The following is a 21,841-nucleotide window of genomic DNA, read 5'->3' on the forward strand; positions in this document are numbered from 1 at the left end:
AGTATATTTTAATAATCTTGCGTAAACTAACCACAGGTTGATTAAACTTGCCTTGTCTTAATAAAACCCCCGTTCGGTAACCGTATTTCTCTGCGTACGTACAGATAGATAACCTATATCTGTAGCACGCTGACACATCTCTCTGCCGCTTTTACATTCGGTTTACACCACTGTTTAAAAATAACTTCACAAAAGTTGTCCGTAAAAATATTTCCAAGGATTTGCAACCTTTGATATTTTTGCAAATCATCCCTTATCTGTACACAGCAATACGTTGATAGAGTCACATGGGTGGATTAATGATGGATCTGACCTCTGCTTAGCACATTATATGATTTAATTTACCAGTTCCAACATGTGCGTCTGTCTGATTTAAGTCCCGTTTCCAGCTGACCCCTCACAAGGGACGAGATTCCACTTGTTGTCAGGGCAACGACGGCTGCAGTAATGACCAAGTGACATCTGATTGTACAACTCCATTCCATGGGAGATTGCACATTAATATTGAATAATTCTCCTGGGTAATAACGAGTGAATAAAGCGTGAAAGACCTGCAACTTCAATTTAAAAAACCACTGGGGGATGCACAGTTGTGAAGTAGAAATGGTCTTCTTATAACCTGACAGTGTGAAAATTCCATATTGGAGTAAGAGGTTCTACAGGAAAATTATGGCTTCCGGTGCATGTTACATCTGTGTTTGATGAAAAATTATTCATAATAAATTAAATGAACTATTGGTGGAGAATGATGGATAAATTGCACAATAATCCAATATTAGGGCACACTATGATCTTGTGACATTTAGTAAAGCAATAATACATTAATTGCCCTCTCATATTCAATTACACTTACTGTACAATGAAATACTAGCTATTTCTATTTGTACTGCTACCTTTATCAGCTCTGAATAGATTTGTGTTGCTGTGTCGTGTTAGTATCTTCATCCAAAAGCAGAAGTGGATTTAGGGGTCAGGCCACCCTTAGGTACAACATTATTGGACACCCTGCCTTTCTCTAACATCCTAAGTGGATGCTGGGACTCCGTAAGGACCATGGGGAATAGCGGCTCCGCAGGAGACTGGGCACAACTAAAGAAAGCTTTAGGACTACCTGGTGTGCACTGGCTCCTCCCTCTATGACCCTCCTCCAGACCTCAGTTAGAATCTTGTGCCCGGCTGAGCTGGATGCACACTAGGGGCTCTCCTGAGCTCCTAGAAAAGAAAGTATATTTTAGTTTTTTTTTTATTTTCAGTGAGATCTGCTGGCAACAGACTCACTGCTACGAGGGACTAAGGGGAGAAGAAGCGAACCTACCTAAGTGGTGGTAGCTTGGGCTTCTTAGGCTACTGGACACCATTAGCTCCAGAGGGATCGAACACAGGGCCCGACCTCGATCGCCCGGTCCCGGAGCCGCGCCGCCGTCCCCCTTACAGAGCCAGAAGCAAGAGGATGGTCCTGAAAATCGGCGGCAGAAGACTTCAGTCTTCAACAAGGTAGCGCACAGCACTGCAGCTGTGCGCCATTGCTCCTCATGCACACCTCACACTCCGGTCACTGATGGGTGCAGGGCGCTGGGGGGGGGCGCCCTGAGCAGCAATATTAACACCTTGGCTGGCAAAAAAATCACAATATATAGTCCTAGAGGCTATATATGTGAAAAATACCCCTGCCTGAGATCCATAAAAAAGCGGGAGAAAGTCAGCCGAAAAAGGGGCGGGGCTATCTCCCTCAGCACACTGGCGCCATTTTTCCCTCACAGCTCCGCTGGAAGGATCGCTCCCAGGCTCTCCCCTGCAGTTTTCAAGACTACAAAGGGTAAAAAAGAGAGGGGGGGCACTAAATTTAGGCGCAGCAGTATATATATAAGCAGCTATAAGGGAAAATCACTCAGTTATAGTGTTCATCCCTGTGTTATATAGCGCTCTGGTGTGTGCTGGCATACTCTCTCTCTGTCTCCCCAAAGGGCTTTGTGGGGTCCTGTCCTCTGTCAGAGCATTACCTGTGTATGTGCGGTGTGTCGGTACGGCTGTGTCGACATGTTTGATGAGGAGGCTTATGTGGAGGCGGAGCAGATGCCGATAAATGTGATATCACCCCCTGCGGGGCCGACACCTGAGTGGATGGACTTGTGGAAGGAATTACGTGAAAGTGTCAACTCCTTACATAAAAGGTTTGACGACATACCAAATATGGGACAGCCGGCTTCTCAGCCTGTGCCTGCCCAGGCGTCTCAAAAGCCATCAGGGGCTCTAAAACGCCCGCTACCTCAGATGGCAGACACAGATGTCGACACGGATACTGACTCCAGTGTCGACGACGATGAGACTAATGTAACTTCCAATAGGGCCACACGTTACATGATTGAGGCAATGAAAAATGTGTTGCACATTTCTGATATTACCCCAGGAACCACAAAAAAGGGTATTATGTTTGGAGAGAAAAAACTACCAGTAGTTTTTCCCCCATCGGAGGAATTAAATGAAGTGTGTGAAGAAGCGTGGGCTTCCCCCGATAAGAAACTAGTAATTTCTAAAAGTTGTAACACTGTAGGGGTGCAAGGTGCCTTTTCCTGGGGAATATGGCAGCCCGCAGCAGCTGAGGAACAACACAAGTCCAGTTTCTGGTACAACTGACCCCGGCCAGTTTTATTGAAACAGAAAATAAAACAAACCCCAAAATAAAAATACCTTGCCTGTCCGGCACTAACTAAACATAAGATGTTCCTAACTGTCACTAAACAAAACACAGAGTTCTTCAGTACATACTGTATAGCTTACTTGCATCAGAAAGCGTGTCTCTCACACACAGATCCTGCAGCCTTCCCAGGCAGTCTGCCCATACTAATCAGGTTACACAGCTGAAACCCTGATTAGCCCTCTGTGAGGCCAAAGACCCGAACTGGGCCCAATGTCTAGAACTCGCCTTATCTCTCTCTCAGAGCCTTTACCCAGCTTTTACAGCAAACTGAAAAGGTTCAGACAAAACAAAAAGCATTTTTCCTAGAAGTTAACATTTTCTAAAACATGTAAGACAAGAACCTGGGACAAATATACCTGCCCTCAAACACTATCCCAGTGTTCTTGTCACATATCCCCCTCCCCTGTTTCGACCTAGGGGCCGGAACACTTGTAGCCCCCAAACAGAAGATGCGAGACAATGCATCTGCGTTGGCCAATTGTGTTCCCGGTCTATGTTCGACAGTAAACTTAAAGTCCTGCAACGCTAGAAACCATCTAGTTACACGAGCATTCTTGCCTCTATTTACATACATCCATTTTAAAGGGGCATGGTCTGTCACTAGTCTGAATTGTCTACCCAAGAGGTAATATCTCAAGGTATCTAGTGCCCACTTAATGGCCAAAGCCTCCTTTTCCACAATGGCATACCTTTTTTCATGCTCATTGAGTTTCCTACTCAAATAAATGATAGGGTGTTCGTCCCCATCTCTGGTTTGGGACAGCACAGCACCTATCCCAACCTCTGAGGCATCTGTCTGTACCACAAATTCTTTTGAAAAATCTGGTGTTATCAACACCGGTTGTGAACACAAAGCCACTTTTAACGCTTGGAACGCCTTTTCTGCATCAGGGTTCCATTTCACCACATTTGACTGCTTCCCTTTGGTAAGGTCTGACAACGGCACCGCTGTTGTCGCAAAATTAGGAATAAACCGTCTATAGTACCCAGTAATTCCCAAAAAAGCCCTTACCTGTTTTTTATTCACTGGACGAGGCCAGTTTTGAATAGCATCAACTTTATTCAATTGGGGCCTAATCAGACCTCTGCCTATGGTGAAGCCCAAGTATTTGACCTCCTCCATTGCGAGGCAGCACTTCTTTGGGTTAGCAGTTAACCCTGCCTCTCTGATTGAGTCCAGTACTGCTTGTACTTTAACCAAATGTGACCCCCAGTCTGTACTGTGAATTACCACATCATCCAAATAGGCAGCTGCATATTTTCTATGGGGCCTCAAAATTTTATCAATCGCCCGTTGAAAGGTTGCTGGAGCCCCATGCAACCCAAAGGGTAACATCTTATACTGGTACAGCCCCTCCGGAACCGAAAAGGCTGTTTTTTCTTTGGCGCTATCAGATAAAGGTATTTGCCAGTAACCTTTGGTCAGGTCCAATGTGGTGAGAAACCTGGCTGTTCCCAGCCTTTCTACAAGCTCATCCACACGGGGCATGGGGTATGCGTCAAACTTGGACACCTCATTTAACTTACGAAAGTCATTACAGAAGCGTATGCTACCGTCAGGCTTCGGGATGAGCACTATGGGACTGGACCACTCACTGTTAGACTCCTCTATGACTCCAAGTTCTAACATGGTTTTAACTTCCTTAGAAATAGCTTCTCGCTGAGCTTCAGGAATCCTATATGGCTTTAAATGAACCCTGACCCCTGGTTCTGTGACAATGTCATGTTTTATTATGGTCGTTCGGCCAGGCAGCTCTGAAAATACCTCCCTATTTTGGATGAGAAATTCTTTAACCTGATTGTTCTGATCAGCTGATAATGTCTCTGACACCTTCACTGCGGGAAGCAACCGGGGTGAAGACACCGAAGGGCAAGGCTCCGCTGACAGAGACAACCTATCTTTCCAGGGTTTGATTAAGTTAACATGGTAGATCTGTTCGGGTTTTCTCTTTCCCGGCTGGTATACTTTGTAATTAACCTCATTCACTTTTTCCCTAATCTCAAATGGACCCTGCCATTTAGCTAGGAATTTGCTTTCCACAGTGGGTACCAAAACAAGAACTCTATCTCCAGGAGCAAATTCCCGTATCTTGGCACTCCGGTTATAGACCCTCTGTTGAGCACTTTGGGCCTGTTCCATGTGCTCTCTGACAACAGGTACCACGGCTGCAATCCTATCCTGCATTTGTGTTACATGCTCAATAACGCTTCTATAAGGAGTGGGCTGTCCTTCCCACGTCTCTTTGGCAACATCCAACAGCCCTCTGGGGTGTCTACCATACAACAAATCAAATGGAGAAAACCCCGTAGAGGACTGAGGAACTTCTCTGATGGCCATTAACAAGTAGGGCAACAAACAATCCCAGTTTTTCCCATCTCTCTCAACAACCTTTTTTAACATACTTTTTAATGTTTTATTAAACCTTTCCACCAACCCGTCAGTTTGGGGATGGTAGATGGACGTCCTGAGGTGAGTGACCTTAAATAACTTGCACAATTCTTTCATGATCCTTGACATAAATGGAGTACCTTGGTCAGTCAAAATTTCTTTTGGTATTCCCACTCTACTAAATACCTGCACCAGCTCCCTAGCTATCGCCTTGGTTGTGATAGTGCGTAAAGGGACAGCCTCAGGATATCGAGTGGCATAGTCCATAATTACCAGGATATACTGATGGCCCCGAGCAGACTTTAACAAGGGCCCCACGAGATCCATGGCTATTCTGTCAAACGGGACCTCTATAATAGGCATGGGAACTAGTGGGCTCCTGAAATGGGGTCTAGGGGCATGATACTGGCATTCAGGACAGGAAGAACAATATTCAGACACTTCTTTATAAACCCCTGGCCAAAAGAACCTTTGTAAAACTCTTTCAGTGGTTTTTTCTGCCCCTAAATGTCCTGCGGTAACGTGACTATGAGCTAAATCTAGTACCGTTCTCCGATAAGGCTGGGGAACTACCAGCTGTTCCACCACATCCTCACCCCTTTTGACAATGTGGTACAAGAGCTCATTACAGATGGCCATGTGGGGATACGTAACCCTGTCACCTGGTACCACAGGTTCCCCATTAACAATCTTAACATTCTCTCTAGCCTTTATTAAGGTAGGATCCTTTAACTGTTCAGACGCAAACAGATCCTTCTTTACCTCCAGGTCAGGCACGCTTTCAGTTCTAACTACTATGTCTCTGTTCCCGGCAAGAGGGTCCTCACTGGACTCCCCATCTGTCACTTCCCCAGCCAAACTAGCAAAAGGCAAAGGGCCAGAAAGTTCCGAAGACCCACGTACATCCATAAAATCACCGGTATTATCAACTGGCTTTTTACTTCTCACATCTGTTGATAACCGTGATTCCCACAGTTTCCAAAAATGAGGAAAATCCCTCCCTATTATGGCCTCATGCACCAAGGTAGGGACCAGTCCCACTTTAACCATTGCTGACCCACAACAAGTTTCTATATTCACCTCAGCAGTGGCATAATATTGGGTATCCCCATGTATGCAAGTTACCCCAATAGGTATTTGCTGGACCTTTAAGGGGTTCACTAACCCAGCTTTCACGAGGGTAACTGAACTTCCTGAATCTAGCAAGGCCTCTACCCGGTTACCTTCTAAGAACACATCACACATTTGTTTTTCCAGCTCAGGTGAAGGTACCACAGTACAGGCTAACCTAGCAAAGAAAGACATTCTGCGACATTCAAAGGCAGCATCACATTGCATGGGTTCTTGCGTGACTGGGCAATTGGCAATAACATGACCTGGCATACCACACCTAAAACATTTAACCACACGATTATCAACCCATTTGGGCAGCATAGACCGTTCTAGCCCCATTGGCCTGTTTCCAGGGCCAGTGTTTACAGTCTCTCCAGCCTTGCGTTCTCTTAACCGCCCAGCAACGTTTTCCCACGGAACAGTCTTACCAGTCTTTACTGAAGGGCGCTGTCGAGGATCTATGGGTTGCTGGGTGGTCATCAGTAGTTCCTCTGCTGCCAAATACCTCTCTACCATGTCCACTAATTGGTCAGCAGTACCCGGGTTTCCATGGCTCACCCACTTGCGCAGGACCATGGGCAAAGATCTCAAGTAGCGGTCCATGACGACTCTTTCCACCATCTGGGGACCAGTTAATGTCTCTGGCTGCAGCCATTTTTTTGTTAGCTGAATAAGGTCGTGCATCTGGGAGCGCGGAGGCTTCTCCATGGCGTACAGCCAACGGTGCACCCGTTGTGCTCGTACTGACAGCGTGACTCCCAGGCGGGTCAGGATCTCAGTCTTTAGTTTATCATAGTCCCGAGCCTCAGCAGGGCTTAAATCAAAGTAAGCTTTTTGGGGCTCACCTGACAGGAAAGGTGCCAGCAGACTGGCCCACTGTGCTTTCGGCCAGTTCTCACGCTCGGCAGTCCTTTCAAACGTGGTCAGATAGGCCTCCACATCATCAGCCTCTGTCATTTTCTGCAGGAAGTGACTGGCTCGTATAGAACTAGAGCTGGTTGGAGCACTGACGGCCACATCTCCAACCCGAGCTGCAAGTCTCTGCACCACTTCTGCTAAGGCCTCTCTATCCTGACGCTGTTGCCTGTAAAGTTCATCAACAACTGCCTGCTGTTGTCTCTTATTTTCCTCCATTGCCACCTGCTGCTGTCTGTTGGCCTCCTGCTGTAGTCTCCAATTTTCCTCCATTGCCACCTGCTGTTGTCTCCTATTTTCCTCCATTGCCACCTGCTGCTGTCGGTTGGCCTCCTGCTGAGCCGCTGTAGCTTGCAGCAAGGCTTTAAGCAGATCCTCCATGTCAACAGATTTTTCAGGCGGCTTTGCAGCTGCTTTCACCCAGGACATATATCAAACCCTCAGGGGTGAGTCTCAGTAACTTCACACTGGGCTGTATCTGCATAAACCACCGTTTTCTGCAGGCCTCACAAAGCTGCTGCTTTCACTTATGCGCAGAACGGCCTGCTCACATTCTCCACCAAGTTGTAACACTGTAGGGGTGCAAGGTGCCTTTTCCTGGGGAATATGGCAGCCCGCAGCAGCTGAGGAACAACACAAGTCCAGTTTCTGGTACAACTGACCCCGGCCAGTTTTATTGAAACAGAAAATAAAACAAACCCCAAAATAAAAATACCTTGCCTGTCCGGCACTAACTAAACATAAGATGTTCCTAACTGTCACTAAACAAAACACAGAGTTCTTCAGTACATACTGTATAGCTTACTTGCATCAGAAAGCGTGTCTCTCACACACAGATCCTGCAGCCTTCCCAGGCAGTCTGCCCATACTAATCAGGTTAGAAGCACTATATCACTCTTACACAGCTGAAACCCTGATTAGCCCTCTGTGAGGCCAAAGACCCGAACTGGGCCCAATGTCTAGAACTCGCCTTATCTCTCTCTCAGAGCCTTTACCCAGCTTTTACAGCAAACTGAAAAGGTTCAGACAAAACAAAAAGCATTTTTCCTAGAAGTTAACATTTTCTAAAACATGTAAGACAAGAACCTGGGACAAATATACCTGCCCTCAAACACTATCCCAGTGTTCTTGTCACAAAGGTTACTAATGGCGTACCCTTTCCCGCCAGAGGATAGGTCACGTTGGGAAACATCCCCTAGGGTGGATAAAGCGCTCACACGCTTGTCAAAGAAGGTGGCACTACCGTCTTCGGATACGGCCGCCCTAAAGGAGCCTGCTGATAGGAAGCAGGAGGCTATCCTGAAGTCTGTATATACACACAGGTATTATACTGAGACCAGCTATTGCTTCAGCATGGATGTGCAGTGCTGCAGCTGCGTGGTCAGATTCCCTGTCAGAAAATATTGATACCCTAGACAGGGACACTATATTGCTAACCGTAGAGCATATTAAAGACGCAGTCTTATACATGAGAGATGCACAGAGGGATATTTGCCGGCTGGCATCTAAAATAAGTGCAATGTCCATTTCTGCCAGGAGAGGGTTATGGACTCGGCAGTGGACAGGTGATGCAGATTCTAAAAGGCACATGGAAGTTTTGCCTTATAAGGGTGAGGAGTTGTTCGGGGATGGTCTCTCGGACCTCGTTTCCACAGCAACAGCTGGGAAGTCTACATTTTTACCCCATGTTCCCTCAGCCAAAGAAAGCATCGTATTATCAGGTACAGTCCTTTCGGCCCCATAACGGCAAGCGGGTTAAAGGCGCGTCCTTTCTGCCCAGAGGCAGAGGTAGAGGGAAAAAGCTGCAGCATACAGCCAGTTCCCAGGAGCAAAAGTCCTCCCCCGCTTCCTCCAAGTCCGCCGCATGACGCTGGGGCTCCACAGGCGGAGCCAGGTACGGTGGGGGCCCGTCTCAAAAACTTCAGTAATCAGTGGGCTCGCTCACGGGTGGATCCCTGGATCCTTCAAGTAGTATCTCAGGGGTACAAGCTGGAATTCGAGAAGTGTCCCCCCCCGCCGTTTCCTCAAATCTGCCTTGCCTACAACTCCCTCAGGCAGGGAGGCAGTATTAGAGGCAATACACAAGCTGTATTCCCAGCAGGTGATAGTCAAGGTGCCCCTCCTTCAACAAGGACGGGGTTACTATTCCACAATGTTTGTGGTACCGAAACCGGACGGTTCGGTGAGACCCATTTTAAATTTGAAATCCTTGAACACATATATAAAAAAATTCAAGTTCAAGATGGAATCGCTCAGGGCGGTTATTGCAAGCCTGGACGAGGGGGATTACATGGTATCAAGGATGCTTACCTGCATGTCCCCATTTACCATCCTCACCAGGAGTACCTCAGATTTGTGGTACAGGATTGTCATTACCAATTCCAGACGTTGCCGTTTGGTCTGTCCAAGGCACCGAGGGTATTTACCAAGGTAATGGGCGAAATGATGATACTCCTTCGAAAAAAGTGATTTTTAATTATCCCGTACTTGGACGATCTCCTGATAAAGGCGAGGTCCAGGGAGCAGTTGTTGGTCGGGGTAGCACTATCTCGGGAGGTGCTACAACAGCACGGTTGGATTCTAAATATTCCAAAGTCACAGCTGGTCCCTACGACACGTCTACTGTTCCTGGGGATGGTTCTGGACACAGAACAGAAAAAAGTGTTTCTCCCGGAGGAGAAGGCCAAGGAGCTGTCATCTCTAGTCAGAGGCCTCCTAAAACCAAAACAGGTGTCGGTGCATCACTGCACGCGAGTCCTGTGAAAAATGGTAGCTTCCTACGAAGCAATTCCATTCGGCAGGTTCCATGCAAGGACTTTTCAGTGGGACCTGTTGGACAAGTGGTCCGGATCGCATCTTCAGATGCATCGGCTGATAACCCTGTCTCCAAGGACCAGGGTGTCTCTGCTATGGTGGCTGCAAAGTGCTCATCTTCAAGAGGGCCGCAGATTCGGCGTACAGGACTTGGTCCTGGTGACCACGGATGCCAGCCTTCGAGGCTGGGGGGCAGTCACACAGGGAAGAAACTTCCAAGGACTATGGTCAAGTCAGGAGACTTCCCTACACATAAATATTCTGGAACTGAGGGCCATTTACAATGCCCTAAGTCAGGCAAAACCCCTGCTTCAAAACCAGCCGGTACTGATCCAGTCAGACAACATCACGGCAGTCGCCCATGTAAACTGACAGGGCGGCACAAGAAGCAGGACAGCGATGGCAGAAGCCACAAGGATTCTCCGATGGGCGGAAAATCACGTGTTAGCACTGTCAGCAGTGTTCATTCCGGGAGTGGACAACTGGGAAGCAGACTTCCTCAGCAGGCACGACCTCCACCCGGGAGAGTGGGGACTTCATCCAGAAGTCTTCCAAATGATTGTAAACCGTTGGGAAAGGCCACAGGTGGACATGATGGCGTCCCGCCTAAACAAAAAGCTAGAAAGATATTGCGCCAGGTCGAGAGACCCTCAGGCAATAGCTGTGGACGCTCTAGTGACACCGTGGGTGTACCGGTCGGTATAAGTGTTCCCTCCTCTTCCTCTCATACCCAAGGTACTGAGGATAATAAGGAGAAGAGGAGTAAGAACTATACTCATTGTTCCGGATTGGCCAAGAAGAGCTTGGTACCCGGAACTTCAAGAGATGCTCTCAGAGGACCCATGGCCTCTGCCGCTCAGACAGGACCTGTTGCAGCAGGGGCCCTGTCTGTTCCAAGACTTACCGTGGCTGCGTTTGACGGCATGGCGGTTGAACGCCGGATCCTGAAGGAAAAGGGCATTCCGGAGGAAGTCATTCCTACGCTGATTAAAGCTAGGAAAGAAGTGACCGCAAACCATTATCACCGCATTTGGCGAAAATATGTTGCGTGGTGTGAGGCCAGGAAGGCCCCAACGGAGGAATTTCAGCTGGGCCGTTTTCTGCACTTCCTACAGTCGGGGGTGACTATGGGCCTAAAATTGGGTTCCATTAAGGTCCAGATTTCGGCTCTATCGATTTTCTTCCAGAGAGAACTGGCTTCACTGCCTGAAGTTCAGACTTTTGTAAAGGGAGTGCTGCATATTCAGCCCCCTTTTGTGCCTCCAGTGGCACCTCGGGATCTCAACGTGGTGTTGGATTTCCTAAAGTCACATTGGTTTGAGACACTTAAAACCGTGGAATTAAAATATCTCACGTGGAAAGTGGTCATGCTGTTTGCCTTGGCTTCGGCCAGGCGTGTGTCAGAATTGGCGGCTTTGTCATGTAAAAGCCCTTATCTGATTTTCCATATGGATAGGGCAGAATTGAGGACTCGTCCCCAGTTTCTACCTAAGGTGGTATCAGCCTTTCATTTGAACCAACCTATCGTGGTGTCTGCGGCTACTAAAGACTTGGAGGCTTCCAAGTTGTTGGACGTAGTCAGGGCCCTGAGAATTTATGTTTCCGGGACAGCTAGTGTCAGGAAAACTGACTCGTTGTTTATCCTGTATGCACCCAACAAGCTGGGTGCTCCTGCTTCAAAGCAGACTATTGCTCGCGGGATCTGTAGTACGAATCAGCTTGCACATTCTGCGGCTGGACTGCCGCATCCTAAATCAGTGAAAGCCCATTTCACGAGGAAGGTGGGCTCTTCTTGGGCGGCAGCCCGAGGGGTCTCGGCTCTACAACTTTGCCGAGCAGCTACTTGGTCGGGGTCAAACACATTTGCTAAATTCTACAAGTTTGACACCCTGGCTGAGGAGGACCTAGAGTTTGCCCATTCGGTGCTGCAGAGTCATCCGCACTCTCCCGCCCGTTTGGGAGCTTTGGTATAATCCCCATGGTCCTTACGGAGTCCCAGCATCCACTTAGGACGTCAGAGAAAATAAGATTTTACTCACCGGTAAATCTATTTCTCGTAGTCCGTAGTGGATGCTGGGCGCCCATCCCAAGTGCGGATTGTCTGCAATACTTGTATATAGTTATTGTTTAACTAAAGGGTTATTGTTGAGCCATCTGTTGAGAGGCTCAGTTATTGTTCATACTGTTAACTGGGTATAGTATCACGAGTTATACGGTGTGATTGGTGTGGCTGGTATGAGTCTTACCCGGGATTCGAAATCCTTCCTTATTGTGTCAGCTCTTCCGGGCACAGTATCCTAACTGAGGTCTGGAGGAGGGTCATAGAGGGAGGAGCCAGTGCACACCAGGTAGTCCTAAAGCTTTCTTTAGTTGTGCCCAGTCTCCTGCGGAGCCGCTATTCCCCATGGTCCTTACGGAGTCCCAGCATCCACTACGGACTACGATAAATAGATTTACCGGTGAGTAAAATCTTATTTTCTCCTTCACAGCTGCCATCAGTTTCTGCGGTCATCAGCCGTTAAGTATAGCTGCAGAGCTGTCCAGAAGCGGTCATGGGTGGCTTTTTGTATACATCAGGATAGTGTCACCGTCGACTCAGGCTCCAACCCCTTCATGATCCTTGCAGACAGCAATTAGTAAGGTAGCTCCAACCTCTCCTGCACGCAAATCACCAACCATGACACTCCTCACCTGGTGGTACAAAAAAAAAGGATCAGCGGCTCTGATGCAAGGGGGGCAGTGTTATCTTACAGTGCTGTCCCCAGCAGGTGGCACCCCTAGGCATGTGCCCAGTGATGCCATCAGTAATTGTGGGGCCCGGGAATGACAAAATAGACAGGCCCCCCCCCCCAAAAAAAAAAACTATTCTGCCACACCGTTCCACCCCTATGTGATGTCACACATCATGATGTTTACATCTAGGTGGCGCTTTTAAGGATCTGCAAGAACAATTCACAGAGAGCTGATGCACAGGGAAGGCTTCTGTTGTTGTGCAGCCCGCCTGCTGTTGTTGTGCAGCCTGGGGCAGCTCTCCAGGTATCAGCGGTAAGAGCGTGGGAAGGGCCCACCTCTCTGTAAAGGCCCAGGACACCAGTCCACGCAGTTCCCCAGAAGGGCCTAGTGGGAATTCTGCCACTGCCCAAAAAAACGTATGACTGTAAAACTTTCCCCATATGAAAGCTGCAATTATGTGAAAGGGGATGGGCATTGGAAGCCCACCGTCAAATGATGGAAGGACAGCCACAATCGAATCTTTCCATAGGATGGTAGATAAGCATCACATCAAAAGAAATCGATGGATGAATCACTGTGATGGTTCACACATGCGCAAATAAACTAGTTGTTACGCATGCGCAATAGTGACCCGCGGCTTGGTTTGATGAGCTGAATGCAGCTTATTTTATCATCGGAAGGCTATCACTTTCACAACACTCAATGGCGGTCACCATTGGAAAACAGCTATGGAATGGTAACACTACCATCGGAAGGAAGAAAAACATTGATGGTATTAAACGGAGAACCGTTGCCATTCTCTAATTCCGGGTCTCGGCACTCTGTAAGGTGTATAAGATACATGTCTACTGCAAAGTATGCTGGCTCTGTAGAAATGTTAGTAATAGCTTCTTGGCTCCATTAATCTTTATAGTATTATATTGTGTTGGATAATTGCTTGAAAAGGCAGACACAGGGCAGTCAGTCACACTGTGTAGGTTTATATACAGCAACCCAGCAATATAACCAACTGAGGGATCTATTTATGAAGTTTTGAGTGGAGATAAAGTGAACGGAGATAAATAATAATAATAATAATAATTTTATTTATATAGCGCTCTTTCTCCAATAGGACTCAAGGCGCTTAACAGATACATAGCATAATCTACTGTAGTACAGAAAATAATGAAGTACATAATGCAGAAGCATGATGATACAAAAAGGGACATTATGGAAATGCTTGAGTAGACGGGAAAGTCTTGGGTCTATTTTTGAAGGATTCTATAGTTGGGGCCTCTCGCACTGTGCGGGGAAGTGAGTTCCATAGAGTCGGAGCCGCATGATTGAAAGCTCGACCCCCAGATGAATTACGGGAGATTCTAGGTACTGCTAAAAGTCCTTCATCTACAGATCGCAGTAATCGAATGGGGCAGTATGGGGTCAGAAGCTGCTTCAGGTACCTTGGGCCCTGGTCATGTAATGCTTTGAAACTCAGTAAGCCAATCTTGAAGATGATTCGCCATCTTACAGGCATCCAGTGAAGGGAGTAGAGGATGGGTGTTATGTGGCTAGAACGGGGCTGGTTGGTTAACAGCCTGGCAGCTGTGTTTTGCACCAGCTGTAAGCTTTGGAATTCTCTTGCTGGGAGACCAAGGTAGAGGGCATTACAGTATTCTAATTGAGATGATACAAATGCATGGATGACTTTTGGCAGATCATCTGAGGGAATTAAGTGCTTGATTCTGGCTATGTTCCTCAGGTGAAAGAATGAGGATTTGATTGTGGCTGATATCTGATGTTTAAGTGTCAAGCCACCATCCAGAACAACGCCAAGATTCCGCACACGATCACTGGTCTGTAATTCTGAATCCCCGAGTGTAAGTCCAGTTGGTTGGCTATGCTGCAGTCTTGTCCTTTGATGTTGCGGTCGTATCATAGAACCTCTGTTTTATCCGGGTTCAGTCGCAGCCAACTGGCGCTCATCCACTCCTGTAGTTCAGCTAGACAGCCATTTAGGGTTGCTATTGGGTTATCAGTGCCCGGAGCAAATGACAAGTACAGTTGTGTATCATCTGCATAGCAGTGGTAGACCAGGCCATGGCGCCTGATTATTTCGCCCAATGGGAGCATGTATACTGCAACAAGCATGGGGGATAGTATAGACCCAACCAACCAGCTGCTAACACAGCCTGTAACATGGTAGTTAGGAGCTGATTGGCTGGTACTTTATCTCCATCCACTTTATCTCCGTTCAAGGCTTGGTAAATAGACCCCTCTCAGAGAAGAGACAAACAGAGCCAAACCTTATTGTAAGTCGTACTAATTATTCATCAAGCGCCCACAGTATTTAAGATGTGAATATCCTATTACGGCCTTCTGTGAGGGAAAATGGAAGTTGCTTTCCTTATTATACACTGTGCTAAATCGATGGGTTTACAGATTTTACAAACACCATTCTCATATTGCAGAGTAGACAGAGCAAGTAGATTCTAAGCCTATACCCTTCATGGGATGGTTACATTTATTCATTCTAGAGCTACTTAAATCATCAAAGAATCCTGGAGCAGATGTATTAAGCCTGGAGAAGTGATAAAGCAGTGATAAGTGAAAGGTGATAACGCACCAGCCAATCAGCTCCCAACTGTCATTTCTCAAACCTGTAATGATTGGCTGGTGCGTTATCACCTTCCAATTATCACGGCTTAATCACTTCTCCAGGCTTAATACATCTGCCCCCTGTGTCTTAAGGGTTCAATAGGCAAACGCAGAGGGGTTTCCGGTTGCCCGGAAGTCCCCCTCCTCTTGGCAAGTGGCTCAAATTCTGACAACAATAGTAATGGTATATAATATGATTACTAGAGCTGCCGCCGCCACACCAGAGCTACTGCACATGCCCAGTGGTAGCAGCTTCTTCTACCAAGTTTGCTGTGTGTGTGGATCTGAGTTCTCAATCAGTGATCTGGACCAGAGAGTAGCTGCCAGGAAGAAGAGACAGGAACCTTAGCATGAGGTGGGAGACTGTGTGTGCTTAGAAAGTGCAGTGCTGATTCTATTATGTTTGTGTATTTATTACGGTATGTTTAACCAATATCTTTTTTATATTATTTAAATATGTTTGATCAGCCTACCTATACTATAGACCTTCTATAGTGTTAACAATTAATACTGTATTCCATTCAGTATCCAGTATATAAAAAGATCAATGTTTACATGAATGTCCAGGGTCGTTACTAGGTTCTCCTAACGCTCTCCCAGACTCCCACACCTGCTCCTATGTTCCGCAGAGTGGGAGATTGTGGATTGCATTTGGAAACCCCCCTGTAGAAATTCTGCGTTTGCCACTGGGTTCATATTACAGAAGACTGTAGAAAATAATATTATCTGAAATTAGCATGTCCATCTGTTTGTCTAAATTACAGTTTTGTGTTGATTTTTCGTAAAAAAATAAAATATAGTGGGGCAGATGTATTAAGCCTGGAGACGGCATAAGGAAGTTATAAACCAGTGATAAGTGCAAGGTGATAAACGCACCAGCCAATCAGGTAATTTACATATTTTAACAATTTTAAGAATGGCCTAGATACATTCCTAATGGATAAGGATATACAGGGTTATGGTGCGTAGTCACGCACTATAGTTATAAAAAAAAAAAAAAGAGGAATAAACAGAACGACCGACATTCGCAAACAGATAAAATTAGTCCTAAAAATAATACAGCGTAGGAGACCACAAATAGGTTAAACTCGATGGACAAATTGTCTTTTTTCAACCTCAGAAACTATGTTACTATATTGAAGCTGATTGGCTGGTGCGTTTTTCACCTTACACTTATCACTGGTTTATCACTTCCATATGCCTTCTCCAGCCTTAATACATCGGTATCCGGATTCTAGGTCGACACTGTCTAGGAAGACACCTATTGGTCGACACAGGTAATAGGTCAATATGACCATTCGGTCGACATGCACATGGTCAACATGGAAAAAGGTCAACATGAGGTTTTCACTTTTTTTCCAATTTTTTTTACACTTTTTCATAATTTACGATCCACGTGGACTACAATTGGGAACGCTAACCTTGCCCGAAGCATGGCGGGCGAACACGGTGCACTAATTGGGGTTCCCCGTCGCTTTACGAAGAAAACGACACCAAAAAACTATAAAAAACTCATGTGAACCTTTTTGCATGTCGACCTAATGGCCGTGTCGATCTAGTGACTGTCGACCAATAGTTATCGAACTAATGTGTGTCGACCCTGAGTCCCATACCCAATATATCTTCCCCATTGTTTGTAAATGTATGTAAGCTAGAAGACAGAGAATTAAGGTACTGTGGTTGGTTGGTTGGTTGGTTGGTTGGTTGGTTGGTTGGGTGGATGGTGGATGGTGGATGGTTCCGATCTACATAAGCACAATGTAGCCCTAACAAAAACAATCACTCACACTGTTTTTATATATTTTTGGACTGAAGAGAAAAATATGTGGCGGGAGATCCTCAGTATAGTTGTAAGCGGAGCCACATTTAGTGTAACCGCGCACTTCCCGCACTGCTATTAAGTAGTTTATGATTTCCTGCCAAAGCTACAATACAAGGAGAACTCCATGAAGAAAAATACACAACCCATTGACCCTTTAATTTAAGCCCATGGACAACTGGAAATACCCGGAGAAGCTGGAATGCCTGTTTCCATGCATGATTCAGGCACTCTCCAGAATAAAAGATTGCTATTAAACATACAAATGTTTCTTATGTGGCAGCTGCTACATCTCATGGGATTAATCACTATTTTTTAGATTTTGTTGATAAATTTAGTCTATTAGAAAAGGAAACTCTGCTACACTCCCACAACACAGGTGCGATCACATTGACACTGCCCGGTTCCTGTCCCACAGCACCCATTTCACGCAAAGACTGATCCAGCAATGACCCACGTGACTCGGGATCGGATAGATAACATGCATAAATCAGCTTCCGCGCCTGCGCTGTACGCTAAAGCTTGCTGTTTGCGTCTGTGAGTGGTATGACTTTGGACCTGAATCTTCAGCAGCTTTGGGTCTTAGGGGGATATATAGCAAAGCTTGGAGAGAGATACAGTGGAAAGAGATAAGGTACCAACCAATCCGCTCCTAGCTGTCATTTTTCAAACACGGGCAGATGTATTAAGCCTGGAGAAGTGATAAAGCAGTGATAAGTGGAAGGTGATAACACACCAGCCAATCAGCTCCAATATGTAAATTTACAGTTAGGAGCTGATTGGCTGTTGCATTATCACCTTCCACTTATCACTGCTTTATCACTTCTCCGGGCTTAATCCATCTGCCCCACAGCCTGTAAAGTGACGGTGAGTAGCTGATTAGTTAGTACAGTAGTTTGTCTCTCCAAGCTTTGATAAATCTCCCCCTTAAAAAGAAGTAAGAAATAAAAATGATATTCTAGCTTATTCTTTTAGGTTGATAATAATATTTCGGACTCCAGTATAAACATTGGAAGGATTTACAGGGCAGGATGTGGTGAATTGGCACCACTCAATTTGGGACTTCATAGTTGTTGGCATGTGAGCTCTGCCAGCTAAATGAGTCAGACATTATTCTTCTTTCTTATCTAACCATTGTAGACTAAACCACACATACAGGCAATTGTTGCGGGAGAATGAAAGTCTGCAAAGCGATCATAAAAACATGAAGAGTTCCCTGAACAATGGAAAACTGGAGCAGACGCGACTGGAAGCCGAATTCTCTAAACTAAAAGAGCAGTATCAGCAGCTAGATATCACGTCCACAAAGCTCAATAACCAGTGTGAGGTGAGTTTTGTGTCTTTCTGTCCATCTGCCGCATCTACAGGAGTGACGGGCAAACAAGCGCTTCCATTGTGGTCTATTTACACCTGTCTGGTTGAACATCGCTGTTTATATAAACACCATCAGTAACCATAAATAGAGGGGTGAATTAATAGATTCTTTAACATTTTATTCGAGGGGCTGATTCTGAGTTGGGTGCTAAGCAAGTATGAGCAAGTACCTTTGTAGCAGAACAAATGCTATTACAATGCAAAGGGTGAAAATACATGTATTTTTTTGCATGCAGGGTAAATACTGGCTGATGTTGCATGATGTAGCCCACACATGTTGGGCAGCTTTATTTTCACACTGCAATTAAGATTTGAATTTGGACACGCCCCTCCCAAATCTAACTCTCTGCACTAGAGCCATTATGCCCGATTTCAGCCCAATTCGGGCATTCGGCCCGATATATTGGGTGAAATCAGGCAATTTTGAGGTGTCTCCAGGCTGATCCGATCCGATGCGCATTCCCGTGAGCATCGGATCCTCCAGATTGAATGTGCTGCACATTCAATCTGGTCCGACCTGGGGGCATGTCTGGGATCCTGCGGGGGTGATCGCCTGCGATCGCCTCCGACATGAGGTAGGACAAGTGTATGGGGCCCGTTACACCTGTCCCACCTACAGTGCAGTATGGTTTGGCCCAGGTGCTAAGTTACTTGCTATTTTTGCTTTGCTCCAGCTCAAAATCCAGCCCATAATGAGATAATATAGATAAGGGAGGTCATTCTGACCTGATCGTAGCTGTGCTCAATTTATCATAGCCACGATCACTCACACTGACATGCGGGGGGACACCCAGCACAGGGCTAGTCCGCCCCGCATGTCAGGCCGCCGCCACCCCCCCCTTCCCCCTGCACAAGTACAAAAGCATCGCACAGCGACAATGCGGCTGGCCGGGAGATACTCGTCGCTGCCCCCCGCACGGTCCAGCCACGCCTGCGTTGGCCGGACCGCGCCCACAAAACGGCGGCCAAACGCCGTCGTGCCACCCCCTCCCGCCCAGCAACCGCCTCTGCCTGTCAATCTGCCTGCCTGCCTGCCTGTCAATCAGGCAGAGTTGATCGCTAGGCAACGACAGCTGTCGACTGTGCAGTTCTGACCTGATCGCTGCGCTGCGAAGAACTGCAGCGACCGATCAGGTCAGAATGACCCCCAATATCCGATAGTCAAATATTGCAGCTTGTGCCCACAAAGGACTGCTGTGAGATCATGAAAGCAATAAGATCATAGCAGTTGTGGAGGAATGTGTGGTCAGAATTGGCCACTGTCGGCCTGCGAGTGCATTCAAAACAACATGACAAACCGATCGCAGACTAGTGGATTGATCCAGGGCCTGAGAGACCATGAAAACAATCTCCTCTGATATAACCAGCCGCATGCATGGAAAAATAGAATGAATCTGCTCTCAAGCCAAGTGGCAGGATACGGCCATGTGAGGTCATCTAGTCCCTATGTTTCTTGTAGTACAATATTCCATTTCAAGAAGGACAAATGCAAAGGATATGGAAATGCGTAGAAGAAACATTTTTTTAATCTTTTATCTTCTGGAATGTTTTTGAAAATAAAAATGTATGTGTCTTGATTGGACTTCAGTATAGACTGACTGACTGGATCTGCTCTCTGCTGTCTACAATGCATTTGGATGCTGTGTGTTACAGGTTTGTTTTATTTTTTATTTTGTCCACAGCTTTTAAGTCAGCTGAAAGGAAACTTAGAAGAGGAGAACAGACACTTATTAGACCAAATACAGACATTAATGTTGCAAAACAGAACTTTGTTGGAGCAAAATATGGAAAGCAAAGACCTCTTCCATGTTGAACAGAGACAGTACATGTAAGTATACAAGTTGGTGTTTCATACAGAGGAATTTTTTTGAACCCATAATCTTCCATCATCAGTTTCACAGGAGCCTTATGTTACTGATCTGTGCTGTTGGAGACCCTGCTCCTTCCCGTATAACTCTGGGGGAGATGTATCAAACCTTCTTAACAGGACAAGGAGAAGTTGCCTATAGCAACCAATCCGAGTCTAGCTATAATTTTATAGAATGCACTTGATTAATAATAGCTAGAGCTGATTGGATGCTATAAGCAACTTCTCTTCTTGTTCTGTTTAGAAGGTTTGATATATCTCCCCCTCTGCTTCTCCCTACTCATCCCTATTGACACCCTTTTACACCATGACAGAGTCCCTGTTACAGGCAGCCCTGTCGTCAACATAACCTCATGAAATAGATGGATCATTGTCTTCCACAAACTCCTATAATGAAATACTCTGTGCTGCTGTGAGTTTTTGATGATATTATTGGCTACAGATTGATCTGCTCCCGTTCAAATCAAAATGGGACACAGGCATGAACCGATAACACACGGTGCTTGGGATGTGATCATTGTGCTTTTACAGCCCCTGTCCGTTTTGTTAATAATATAAAAATGACAGCATTATAAGACCCTTGTTCCTTCTTGCGTTTATTCATAGTATAAATCAGATTGCTGTAATGTTTAGGCTTCAATACCTCCCAACCATCCCGATACCAGCGGGACAGTCCCACTTCTCAGGGCACTGTGTCACCCGCAGGTCACAGTGTCCCACAGGCAAATGGAAGATAACAGAGCAGAGGTGACGGACGATGTACACATATGTGGGTAATCCGCACTGTGCCAGGAGAGGCTGGGGGCTAACAGGGTGCTGAGCAAGCCCCCAATGTGACGAGAATAGCGGTGTGCAGCACAGTCGCGCCTCCAAAATGAGCAAGGGGCGTGGCCTTGTGGGTCATGACGCCATATTCATTTATCGGGCACGCCTTGGATGAGTGCACATAAATCCTGATCCCGTCCTCCTTAATGTTGGGAGGTATGGGTTACCCATTGTGGGTAGGCAAAGCACAATTTTCAGATTCCTAAATAATAATCACAATTAAAATAAAATAATCCAAAAATGTATTCTTATTACCCTTTGTGCATATGGTGCTATCCTGTTACACAGCACCTCACAGAAAATGATTTTTAGTATTTCAGTTATTCCTTGCTCTAGTGGAGCTTACAGACTAATACCGCTTTCACACCAGCAGCTTTAAACACGGGTTATTGGCACATGAGCGCGCATAACCCATGTTCCTGTGCGGTGTGAAAGGTACCAGGGACAATATACCGGGTTGAGCGACCTGGTATTTCAACCCTGCTACCGTGTTCAATGCGGCTCGCTGTGCGGTGTGAACGGGAGCCGGGTCAGTGCGACCTGTTTCTTGTTCAGTGTGTGGACGGGTGGCACTTGGAGATCGTGTGATCTCCCAGCCCCGCCCATGCCGCATCACCGCCAACGTCACTGGCATATTGCCGGGTTGCAGTCTGCGGTGTG

General features: G+C 46.4%; 1 protein-coding gene across 9 annotated transcripts in view; it reads left to right on the top strand.

Annotated features, from left to right (window-relative positions):
• The window catches only part of CCDC88A (coiled-coil domain containing 88A), a 320,350-nt gene that overhangs the window by 253,606 nt on the left and 44,903 nt on the right, over nucleotides 1-21,841 (top strand). For all 9 annotated transcript variants that reach the window (XM_063918618.1, XM_063918617.1, XM_063918621.1 and 6 more), the window contains exons 22-23: nucleotides 18,256-18,442; nucleotides 20,172-20,317. In XM_063918618.1, the coding sequence (XP_063774688.1) occupies nucleotides 18,256-18,442; nucleotides 20,172-20,317 (333 nt within the window). The remainder of the gene's footprint in view (nucleotides 1-18,255; nucleotides 18,443-20,171; nucleotides 20,318-21,841) is intronic.

This window comes from Pseudophryne corroboree, chromosome 4, assembly GCF_028390025.1.
Source record: "Pseudophryne corroboree isolate aPseCor3 chromosome 4, aPseCor3.hap2, whole genome shotgun sequence".
NCBI classification, from domain to species: Eukaryota; Metazoa; Chordata; class Amphibia; order Anura; family Myobatrachidae; genus Pseudophryne; species Pseudophryne corroboree.